This window comes from Labrus bergylta, chromosome 7 (assembly GCF_963930695.1).
Source record: "Labrus bergylta chromosome 7, fLabBer1.1, whole genome shotgun sequence".
NCBI classification, from domain to species: Eukaryota; Metazoa; Chordata; class Actinopteri; order Labriformes; family Labridae; genus Labrus; species Labrus bergylta.
This window is the reverse complement of record NC_089201.1, coordinates 33,055,207-33,067,451: the sequence shown is the minus strand read 5'-3', so window position 1 is coordinate 33,067,451 and position 12,245 is coordinate 33,055,207. Positions and strand designations below refer to the sequence as shown.

General features: G+C 42.0%; 2 protein-coding genes across 12 annotated transcripts in view; both read left to right on the top strand.

The window, feature by feature from the left end:
- LOC136179750 (NLR family CARD domain-containing protein 3-like) overlaps positions 1 to 12,245 on the top strand; it is a 497,803-nt gene that overhangs the window by 334,398 nt on the left and 151,160 nt on the right. The window lies entirely within an intron of this gene.
- LOC136179752 (electron transfer flavoprotein beta subunit lysine methyltransferase-like) lies at positions 5,179 to 11,488 on the top strand. Its single transcript, XM_065957451.1, has 3 exons — positions 5,179 to 5,804; positions 8,287 to 8,417; positions 9,970 to 11,488. The coding sequence occupies exons 1-3, from the start codon at positions 5,545 to 5,547 to the stop codon at positions 10,317 to 10,319; spliced, it is 741 nt and encodes a 246-aa protein (XP_065813523.1). The 5' UTR covers positions 5,179 to 5,544; the 3' UTR covers positions 10,320 to 11,488.

The window sequence follows — 12,245 nt, the reverse complement described above, 5'->3', positions numbered from 1 at the left end:
TGGTGAGATGCACAGACACAGACAGGTTCACATTGTTCTTCCACAAGGCTCGTAACACACACAGGGACAGATTACACACAGCACACCTGTGAGACACTGCAGTTCATCCAGGTGGAAATAACTCTTTAAGGTGTGTTTAATGTCTGCTGTTATTTCTGTCCCAAAAGGCAGAGAAAATCAGAAACTGCTGCTGCTAGATTTAAACACAGTTTACATGAATCAACAGTAAACACATCACTCAACTGTCTGTGACATGATGATGCCTTCAAGGACTCTCAGTAAACACATCACTCAACTGTCTGTGACATGATGATGCCTTCAAGGACTCTCAGTAAACACATCACTCAACTGTCTGTGACATGATGATGATGCCTTCAAGGACTCTCAGTAAACACATCACTCAACTGTCTGTGACACGATGATGCCTTCAAGGACTGTCTGTAAACACATCACTCAACTGTCCGTGACGTGATGATGCCTTCAAGGACTCTCTGTAAACACATCACTCAACTGTCCGTGACGTGATGATGCCTTCAAGGACTCTCTGTAAACACGTCACTCAACTGTCCGTGACATGATGATGCCTTCATGGACTCTCGGTAAACACGTCACTCAACTGTCTGTGACGTGATGATGCCTTCAAGGACTCTCAGTAAACACATCACTCAACTGTCTGTGACGTGATGATGCCTTCAAGGACTCTCAGTAAACACATCATCACTCAACTGTCTGTGACATGATGATGCCTTCAAGGACTGTCGGTAAACACATCATCACTCAACTGTCTGTGACGTGATGATGCCTTCAAGGACTCTCTGTCCCTTTAATCTTCAAGTCACCAACACGAGTGACCACGAGAGCTGAAAGGTGGCGTGCTACTTTCCACGCCCACTTCACTTCTGAGCAGGACTGAAGTCCCTGCTGCTCTTCATACTGGATGTTCTGTATCACTGATAATCAGAATAATCATGATAACGATGATATTATATGATCAGAATAATCATGAAGTCTCTCTCAGAGTCTAATCTCTCATTTATCTCTTTTTATATCAACAGCTGTTGAGTCTTTAAAGAGAGGATCCTGCTGATCACAGAGCTGGAAGCAGCAGCTGGTGTGTTGGTGAGTCTTTAACTGGGCTGTGTTACTGGGAGACTGACGGACCAATCACAGCGCAGATGACTCTCAGTGCTGCAGTCTGAGCTGCTCTGAGATCAGCTCCACCGTCACACACAGGACCATGACCTCGGACATTTTTCTATTCTCATATTCTGAATTTAAACTGCTTCATGACTCAACGACCGAAGATGAACTCTTTGATTTGGATATAAATGTTTCTGTTGCAGCGCCACCCTGTGGACATGTGTAGTGGTGCAGGTTATTCATTGACTCATATTCACAGATAACAGTAGAAGTTGATTCCACCTGTGCAAGTTAAAGTGTGAAGTTCTGCTTTTAACCACGAGTCGTTGGTCGTCTGATAATAAATCAGTCGTCTCTTTGTTGGATCAAAACAAAGAGGAGGCTTCACTGAGTTTTTAAAAGAACTACAAACAGGATGTCTGGATCCAGGTGCAGAGTCAGCACCTGAATATTTGATGTAATATGAGATGATATAAAAAGAGCTGAATAACATGCAGACTCAATCATTGATATTCATTCATCATGTCAGGGTAACAACGGACACGTTATCAAACTATCTTTATTTTTAACTTCTGATGTTTATTACACTTTGATGTTTGAACCTTCTGTTTTTATTATCTCAGGATTTTAAATAGAAATAAATTCAATCTGTGGAGGGTTTTATTTGAATAATAATTCATGTTTAGGTTCTGTTGCTGCGATCACTGCTTTCTGCCAGCAGGTGTCACTGTTTCCACAGTTTTCTCCCAGACTGATCGATCTGAAGAGATTATTTCTCTGTCTGCTCTCTGTAATTTTCTTCTCCGCTTGTATTTGAAATAAAACTTTGTTTTCCACAAAGATCCACACATTTGTCCTTCTCCCCCCTCACCTGACTCTTACTCTTTATTTCAATCAGTAAAGGTGCGGTCTCTGTTAGTGAAAGTGTTCTGAGACAGACTCACATTTCATTCAGCTCCACAGTGTGATATTGTCCACACAAACATGCTGCTTCTACACAGAATTAGAGTAGAATGTGGTATTAAATAAATATAGTAAATTGTATAAATATATCTGATTTTTAAAGATTGTAAAATGATTTATTTCTTTGCTTCAAACTGGGGGATGCTTTCACATGATCACATCTTAAGGACTCACATAGCACTGACACAGGTTCACCACCAGGGGGAGCTGCAGCATTACGCTCTCTATAATGAGGCATCCAGTTGAACGTGTTGCAGAGAAACAAAAGATAATGGGCCTCATTCACTAACAGATATGTGCTTAAACCGTGTGTACGAACGTTTGAAGCACAAAATCAGGGGGCTCATCTATCAACAGTGTGTGAGCACGGATCTGTGAGTAATGAGTGTGTAAGAACATTCCCACGCAAAGAGTGGAATTTATCAACTTGTTCTTTTACTTAGAAATGTGTGTAAATATAAGCAGAGCTCTGAGCATGCTTACACACAGAATCTAGAGGTAGAACATTGAAACTACAAATAAAAAGCACCACGAGTGTCACAGCACGCCAGAATCCATCTCAACCTAGATGCATGTTCCCAGTTTTATTAAATTCAAAACACAAAATAAGTGATTTTGTGTGGTTTGAAACAGACCCGTTGCCTAATTGGTGTGAAAACCTTAAAAAGTCGTCTGTGACAGGCGTTACTTTGAAATGTTACATCATGGCTGGTTTTGCATTATTAGATGATTTGGTGAAGCGTGCGCTCTGCAGTAAGTTCAAAAGAGCGCACTGATCCGTTTGGTCCAGCTTGTTCTGTTGGGAGAGCGTCACTGTTTGATTAATCCCCCAGAGAGAGCTGTGCCCCCGACCACGCTGTAAATGTTCAAGGGTGAAATTGTGGAGCAGATACTTCTGGCTTTTGTGCCGTGATGCGTTGTTATTTTTTGCACTGAACTTATTATCAAACTTCATCTTGGTGTTTTCTCCTCTGACCTGTCACCTTCTCTCATGCAGCATTTGTTCTTTTGTTAGTAACTTCCACTAAGTGAAAAGACTAATCATTTATCTGGGTCACTTAGCGCGAGAGTTACTAACCTTATTTTATCTCTTTATTTATTTATCTATTTATTTATTTCCCTTTTTTACTCAACCTCTTCCACTTCCATTCCTGTTGTTATGAAGCTCCTTTTCTTTTTATTATAAAAAAGTAATAAATGTAATGAGATGTCTTGTAGGAATGGATTGGGGAGGCTTTCACATGATCACGTCTTAAGGACTTTACATCTACTGTTTTTGATACACATTCATGTATCAGAAAAGTATTATTGATTCGTATGTGACATAAATAATGGGAACCTTTGTGAGCGGAACCTTGATTTTCTGAACAAGAGATCGATTCAAGTTAAAATAGGTGATGAAATATCTAAAAAGTATGTTGTAGAGAATGGAACACCACAGGGAAGTGTGATAAGTCCGATTTTATTTTCAATTATGATAAACGATATATTTGATAATATCCCAACAGATATAGGAAGATCATTGTTTGCGGATGATGGAGCATTGTGGAAAAAAGGAAAGAATATACAATTTATTGTAAATAAAATTCAGAAAGGGATCAGTTTAGTTGAGAAGTGGGGATTAAAGTGGGGATTTACATTTTCTGTGGAAAAAACAAAGATCATGTTCTTTTCTCGAAAGAAAATTGGGGAGAATATTGGGTTGACATAGTTTGGAAATAAGCTAAAACGAGTTGACTCATTTAGTTTTTTAGGGGTATTCTTTGATGTCCGGTTGACATGGAAGGAACACATGAGGAATATTGTTGATAAATGCAAAAAAGTAATAAATGTAATGAGATGTCTTGTAGGAATGGATTGGGGAGCTGATGTTGCTGCCTAAAATATATATATGTGGCGTTAATTAGAACTAGGATTGAGTATGGGAGTGTGGTATATGGATCTGCAGCAAAGACAACACTTGCAAAGTTAGAAATGATTCAGGCACAGGCTCTTAGGATATGTGTTGGGGCAGTGAAATCATCTCCAATATGTGCACTTCAGGTAGAAGTAGGAGAGATGCCACTATGTTTAAGGAGGAAACAGCTATTAGCTAATTATTGGCTGAACTTGAGAGGACATGGAGATAGTCACCCAACAAAATCAGTGTTAAAGGATTGCTGGGAAAAAGAGAGAACAATTAAGTCCAGTTTTGGATGGATAGGGGATAGAGTGGCGAGAGATATGGGAGTGTATGACAAGGATATCAGTCCAGCTGTTTTATGGCCACCAGTTCCAATGTGGATGCTTGAGACAGCTGAAGTAGACTTGGAGTTACTAAAGATAAAGGAAAGGAAAAGAAATGTTGATTTAGTGAGTGAATTCTATGAACACATAGAACAGAGATATGGAGATCATGTACAAGTATTCACAGATGGATCCAAAGACCCGATGACAAATGCGACAGGATCAGCTGCGTTTATCCCAAAAGGTTCAAGGTTGAAGTAGTGAAGAGAACGTCAGATTTCCTGAACGTGTACACAGTAGAGTTGTACGCCATTTTAGTTGCATTAGAATGTGTTGAGCAAATGAAAGGAAGGAAAGTGCTGATATGCAGTGATTCAGTCAGCGCTTTATACAGTATTCAATCAGGATCATCTCACAGTCGTCAAGATGTATTATATGAAATCATATTTACACATTCCCAGGTGGTTAAACAGGGGACAGATGTGATGTTCATGTGGGTTCCAGCACATTCAGGTATAGCAGGAAATGAAAAGGTGGACAGGTTGGCAAAGGAAGCTGTAAAGAAAGAGAGGATTGATATTAACATCAAATGATCTCAGTCAGAGGGGAAACGAGTCACATGGAGTAAAATCAAACAGGAATGGCAACAATATCGGAACAATCAGACAAAGGGAAGACATTTATATTCAATTCAGAGGGAAATAGATAAAGTAAAATACAGAGGGAGCAACAGAAGAGAGGAGGTCGTAATGTCCAGGTTAAGAATCAGTCACAGTCATTTAAATAGCTCTCTACATATCACTGGAAAACATTCATCTGGTCTTTGTGACATATGCAATCTAGCAGAAACAGTTGAACATGTAGTTATTAAATGTAGAAAGTATGTAGCACATAGACAGAACATGATGTCAGAAATGGAGAGAGAGGGACTCGTAAGAAGAGATGTAAAAAGTATTTTGGAGTGTGGGGAGAGAGGGAGAGGACGAAGATGCTTGTTTAAATCTCTCTTGAGAACAGGTTTATTGAGGAGGATTTAGGAATGTGAGTAATAATTAAATCCAGCAGATGGCAGTAATGCAACTTTTTGGATGCCAGCCAACGAAGAAGAAAGTTGTGTGTTTTCATTTCTTATCGGGTTTTAAGATGTTAAAAAACGACAGAAGGTGACAGAGACATAAGAAGGGCTCTGACGAGTAGCTCCGTGGCTAACTGGTCATGTTTGGACTCTTTAAGTCCTCTACATGGAGCAGGTGTGTTAAAGGCTCGTTCACAGCATTCAGACGGAGGTGTGTGTCTCACAGCCGCAGATTTATCGGTGAAAACACGGAGGTGGTCGGAGAGCAGAGCCTCACCCCGGAGCTCAGACTGAGGCTGTTCACTCCCAGCTGCAGATTCTGGACGGAGAGACCCGAACTGTGGCCCTACGAGGACCCGTACTGGGCGATCTACTGGCCCGGAGGACAGGCGCTGTCACGGTGAGATCTCTAATATACCTGTTTCATTCACCTTTCACCTCTTTAGTAGTGACGTCACTAACAGCTGTTGGTGCACAGCTGCTTTACATCCCCGTTGTAAATCATTCAAACGACAAATGTCAAAGTTACTGGAAAATGATATGTACACTTTGAATTGTACAAAAATCTAGGTAACACTTTACAGGTCCGCAAATTTCGTCGTAATTAGGTGATAATTAGACAAACTTTTTTTTGATTTCATTGAAATTAGCCCTGAATTTCATGACAATTGAGTGAAAATTAGCACGTAACCTCTTTGAAATAATGCCCGATCTTAATTGTAAGCAAGTCCTAATTGGTAAGTAACTGTTTTTTCCAATTTCTTTGAAATTACCCCCAAATTTCATGGTAAGTAGGTGACAATTATCAAATCATTTATTTGAAATGAAATCACAATTCACCACAAAATGATCACCGAGTAATTATATTCTGCTATTTCCAGAGAAGCAGGTGATAAATAGCTGCTCATTTCTTGAATACATTTCCAGTAAAGTAATATGAAGTTAGGTCCATGGTTTCCTCTAATTAGAATTACCTTGGAAATCTAAACGAAATAAATGTATTTATGAGCGCCCGCGTCTGCAGCGACGCGTCTCGGTGTGATCGCGGCCTCAGAGGGCAGAACAAACACCTAGCTGTGGGAGTGTCACCCACCTGGGGGAGGGGCTACTGCCCTTTGTGATGTCATGAAGGGAACATCTCCAAACGGCCTGTTTGAGCACACATTTTCTGAAAAGTGGAGCAGGCAGAAGACGGAGAGGATGGACTTTTCTCATCATTGGGGGGTTTGTAGACGGACTAGAGACACATGTTAGAGTTAGAGGAACATGGGGGAGTGGGTTTAGCAGAATATGTGACCTTTAAAGTCGATAAATATGGTGTTAAAATATGAACTTTAATGCAGTTAAAATGAACAATGATTGTGGTGTTTCTCCTCACTCTGATTATATTTTCTCTTCTTTGCTGCTACGTCCACGTCCGTCATATTCGCCGGTTTGAATCTCGTCCAATCACTGAACTGTATCCACTCCTCCACTCACCTGTGCGCTGTCATTGTCTGGAGGAAACTGTAGTGACTTTTTGTATCAAACTTGGACCCAGATTAAACCTACATCCGAACCCAATGAAGCCGCAACACTTTGAAGTTCTGAATCTATTTTCTGTTTTCTTCACGGTGTAATTGTAGTCCTTAAAGTTTGCAAAGTCCTCTTCAGAGACCGGACCTGGAGGCCAAAGAACATGAGCACAGGAAGCTGTATTCATGGAGTCATAAAGCAGTGAGCCCTTCAACTGAAGAGACTAAAACAGACAAAGATTACAGTATGTATGGCTTTGCAGGGGCGTGGGGACAAGCTTCTTCACGCCCTCTTTTCACCATCTGATCTGTTCAACTTCATCTTTATTGGTAACTTTAAGGATTCACCTTTCTGTATTGCTGTACTGAACTTTCTTTCACCCTCCCCTGAGGGCTCCTTCCTGTGTGCTCTGCTAAATGCATTTTTACCCTGAGGCGCAGTTTCAGTTTATTAAGATACAGTTTACTGAGATACATATGATTATGCAGCATGACTACTTGACATAAATGTTGATTATTAGAGAATATAAGGTACATGCATACAGATGAGACACTACAAAACACACCAGCTCCGCCCAGAAACATCCTGAGTCAACCAGAACAAAGCAGAACAGTAAAATCCAGTGAGAGGACAGAGTCTCTGCAGACACAGTCACCAGCACACATGTACGGAGGCCCAGAAGGGACAATGGAGCAGCTTTAGGAGAAGTCTGTATTTTATTTTGAAAAGATACCGACTCTATCTTTAATGAAGTTTTAATGAAATAAGATGATAATGATGATTTGTCCAATGAGACCACGCCTCCCAAACCGAGAATGAAGTCATAAAGACGTGTTGGACGTGACACCATGAAGTTCGGACCAACTACAGGTTGATTTATTTTTTGAAATGTGCATGTGTGTTGGCTCAGTAGGAGACGTCTTAATAACGATATAAAAGCAAAAGTCCTGAGTCAATTGTTCAGCTGGTTCCCTCGTCTTCTCTATTGTTCTCACTAAACTCTCTGAGCTCCAGTGTTTGACTTCAGGACTTCAGCGGCTGCTCAGTGCAGATCTTTAGTGTTGTCAGGAGGTCCAGGACCTTAGCCACCTTTTAGTGAAGGACTTCTAACACATCAGACGCCTGGGACAAAGGCTCACTGTCATTTAAAGATTAGTTTGAGCAGTCGCTTCAATACGTTGAAATTATGCAACAAAGACATTAAGATAAAGGGGTGGCGATGGCCTAGTGGTTAGCTCGAGGGCCACAATGTGCAGAGACCGTAGGTTTGATTCCGACCTGTGGGACGGAGCAGGAAGTGACTCTGGCGTCTCGTTGGTTTCACAAACCTAAACAGCTGTTTTGTTTGTTTCTGTCTCTGTGTTCAGGTTTCTCCTGGACCACCCCGCAGTGTGTCGGGGTCAGACCGTTCTGGATCTGGGCAGCGGCTGCGGAGCCTCCGCCATCGCCGCCATTCTGTGCGGTGCCGCTCATGTAGTGGCTAACGACATCGACCCTAGTAAGCATTCATTCATCTCTTACTCTACTGTGTTATTTACTCACATCATGACATCACAGCATGGACACATTTTCAGGCTCTTATTTTGATAGGAACATTAAAACATTCGCTGTATGTCGTCAACGGGTGGAAGGTTTTTTTCTCGTGTGGTTGGCTGAGGTCTCAGATGGTTGACGCAAGAAGTCAAAAAGCTGTGATGGAGCTCAACATTATTTCATTTTAACGTATGAAATTTTGGGCGATTCAGGGGCGGCTGTGGCTCGGTTGGTAGAGTCGGTCGTCTCTCAACCCGAAGGTTTGGGGGTTCAATCCCGAGCTCCTGCAGCCAGATCTCCGACGTGTCCTTGGGCAAGATGCTGAACCCTGAATTGCTCTCGCTGCTTCATCAGTGGCGTATGTGTGTCTATGAAAGGGATTAGTTATTTCTGATGGTCTCTTTACTCAGCAGTCTCTACCATCAGGGTGTGAATGTGTAGGTGTGACCTGCGGTGTAAAAAGCGCTTTGAGTCTTCAGAAGACCAGAAAAGCGCTTTACAAGCTCAATCCATTTATCATTGAGCTGCAACATTGCTGCATTTTTCATTTGGTTCGGTTTGCTTTCAGACTGCACTTTGTCAAACTAAGCAGAAACCTCCGGTCTTTAAAAATGAAGCCGATGCTGAGGTGTAAAATCCTGCAGTTCATCGAGTGTCCACTAGAGGCTGCATCCTTGTGCAGATCTGTAAGAAATGAAAAGTGAAGCTTTGTCAGGTCTGTCCTCCATGGAGGCCGGGTCGATCGTTTGTGATGCGTTTCAGGAATGCAGGGAATCTAACAATCATCAGCTTTTGTGACAGAGTCGAGCAGATCTGTGGCTGTAAATGAGTTTTTATCTAGAACAGACTTTTTTACTGCATGTATCTGGTTCTTAAGACAAACAAATCATTGTCAGAATCCCGTCTGTGGGAGGTGGTCCTCAGTGCAGATAATGTTCTGCCTGCTGTCAGTATCATGGGGACTTTAAATGAACTACAAACAGAAACCAGAAGACCTTTCCATTGAAAGTTTCTTGTTTTTTAGAAAAATGAATTAAAATGTTCTAAAATATCAGCGTCTCTATGCAATTTGACCAGAATTCAACTTTAATCATTTAAAAAAGTCTCCAGTAAAATCTGCTGAAACTTCTCAGGGGTACAGCCAGGGACACGAGGAACAAGAATCCATTGAAAGTTTCTTGTTTGCTAGCATTGTCTCTTCAAATATAATACTGCGTTGTTAAGTGTAAAAAATGGACCTTAACATGATATTAAATGTTTAACCGTTGAAGCGGTAGCTCACAGTGGGTGTGATTAACCTTGTTAAAGACTACACTTAATATTGGCGTGGCACGATCACGGACTGTCATACCAGCTCCATCATGGCTGAAAATGTCCTGGAAAAGTCCTGGAAAATGATCCCTGGAAAAGAGTGTGAACCCTGTATATAGACTGCTGTGATTAAAAGAAACACATGAACACCATGATTCCTTGAAGCCTAACCCTGTGACGTGTTAACCCGCCTGTTTGTGTTCCAGTGGCAGCCGTGGCGACGCACATGAACAGTGAGCTGAACGGCCTGCAGCCTCCTGTGTGTCTCACCCACAACATCATGGGTTCACCGCCCGCCGCCTTCCACCTGATCCTGCTGGGCGACATGTTCTACGACCAGTCCCTCGCCACCAGCCTGCACAGCTGGTTGAACCGCTGCATGGAGACCCACGGCACCAAAGTCCTGATCGGAGATCCAGGAAGAGCTCAGTTTGAGGAGCACGCCATCCGACGCCTCCTGAGGCCGCTGGCTCAGTTTGAGCTGCCCGACAGTGTGAGAGAGGAGAACTACGGCCTGAGCTGCAGCGGCGTCTGGAGCTACACACCTGAACTCTGAACACCTGAGAGAATTATTCTTCAAGAAAACATGGACTGTGTGAGGTTGAGAGGACTGTGTTTTATTTGAAAGTCACACAAACAAGGAAGGTTGGTACATTTCCCAATCTGAATGATCACTTCTTTTAGATATTTGAATGATCAGCTGTATCAAAACAACTCCCTCTCTTCTGTCTGTGTTCAGGAGAGGAAGCATGGCGCCGTGCTGCTGCTGCTCCGGTAGCCTGGTTAGCAGGGCGGGGCGATATGACCTCAAATCAATATCACGCTTAAAGGCAGGGTTGGTCATTTTCTAAAAGTAGCCTGATGTTGAAAGTAGCATTCCCTCAGTGCTGCGTCTGCAGTCAGGAGCAGTCCTCCTCAAATGATTTCCATGTTTTCAGGAGTGCAGATGTAAAAACGGCTGTGATGTCTGCTTTCAGTTTGACAACTACACACACTCACAATGTGTGTTTCATATTTCATTTTGAATTGATCCTTTATGAATCACTCTGTTTAATAAACATGAACACACACATGAACAAACAGGATCCTGTGGACATGCATTAATGGAGAGGTCTCAGAGTGAGGGGGCGGCCCACAGCGAGCGCTCCAGAGCAGTTTTGGGGTTCAGTGCCTTGCTCAAGGGCAGCAGTGCTCAGGAAGTGGACTGGCACCTCTCCAGCTACCAGGCCAGGGACTTGAACCGGCGACCCTCTACCGCAACTGCCGCCCCCATTTCAATCAAAGACAAACACAGTTCTATGTGAGATGGATATACTTGTATCTTCAAACACACACACACTCTTTGTTCACACACAGGAGGCAGAGAGCACCTCCGTACCAGCAGTGGATTATCTCAGGAATGGTTTTTATTCATTCATTCATTTAATGAGGTGCAATAGCGTGACAAACTGGTGACATATACATGACAAATAAGGCACAGAAAAAACAAACAGACAAGGTCAGGACAGCAACGACAAAATACAATAAGAAAAGAAAGACAGCAAAAATACTGAGACATCAACAGACAGACTACAACTGATCTTTCTTTGTTCCAGCCCGCCCCTCGGTGACCTCTACCCTACAGTAGTTTATATCTGAATGCCTTACAGACCAGTTTCTCTCTCTTTAGAGATCAAACCTGAACAGGAGTGTGACCCGGCCGGGGCTACGTGTGAATCTGGCTCCAACAGAGTCATCAGGCTGCTCACTTTGAAGCAGCTGGATAAGAGCTCGGCTGCTGTTTGGATCAAGCTTTGAATCTTTGTCCAGCAGGTGGCGCCATCAGTTTTATTTTTCAGACAAGTGAGCAGACTGAAAACAGGAACTGTAATGTATTATTACTACTCAACGTTTTCACATGTAGGTGGCTCTGACTGCTGCGTTCAGGGACATAATAATAATCAGTGAGGACGTTCATGTCCTGCTCTGAATCGTCTTCAAGAAATATTCAAATGTTTAATATTATTTATAGATTATATTCAAGCATACTGAGACCTGTCTTCTGTTGTAAGGATATTATTTAGTCTATAATGAGTCAGAATATAAGTAAATATGACATAGATTGACCAACTAAACAGGATGTTTCTCAGTTTTGACGTTGAGCCCCCGAGAGGTTTACCAAACATTTAAGTCTTGCTGTTGGGAAATAAAACTTACAGATAAGATCAATAAAAAACAAATTGGATAATTTGAAACAAGAGTACAAATGTTTGGATTCTGCTGATTGTTCCAAATGTTCTGGTGTTGGCGGTGATGGAGTTGAAATCTGAAACTTCATGCAAAGATAATAATCATATTTCTATAAAACAGCTGTGACATGGATCACATGTTAGTGTTAAAGTCTTTAAAGGTCTGATTAGTCTCCTTCATGGAGCTTCAGTACAGATAGGCCTACTTTGACTTTACTGGAATACTTTGATTTGTCAGAGAGGAATTTCAGTCA

Coding starts and splice junctions, on each gene's coding strand:
- LOC136179752 (XM_065957451.1), top strand. CDS start 5,545: ATGTTTGGACTCTTTAAGTCCTCTACATGGAGCAGGTGTGTTAAAGGC. Junction 5,805..8,286: donor GGAGGACAGGCGCTGTCACG/GTGAGATCTCTA, acceptor CTCTGTGTTCAG/GTTTCTCCTGGACCACCCCG. Junction 8,418..9,969: donor GGCTAACGACATCGACCCTA/GTAAGCATTCAT, acceptor TTTGTGTTCCAG/TGGCAGCCGTGGCGACGCAC.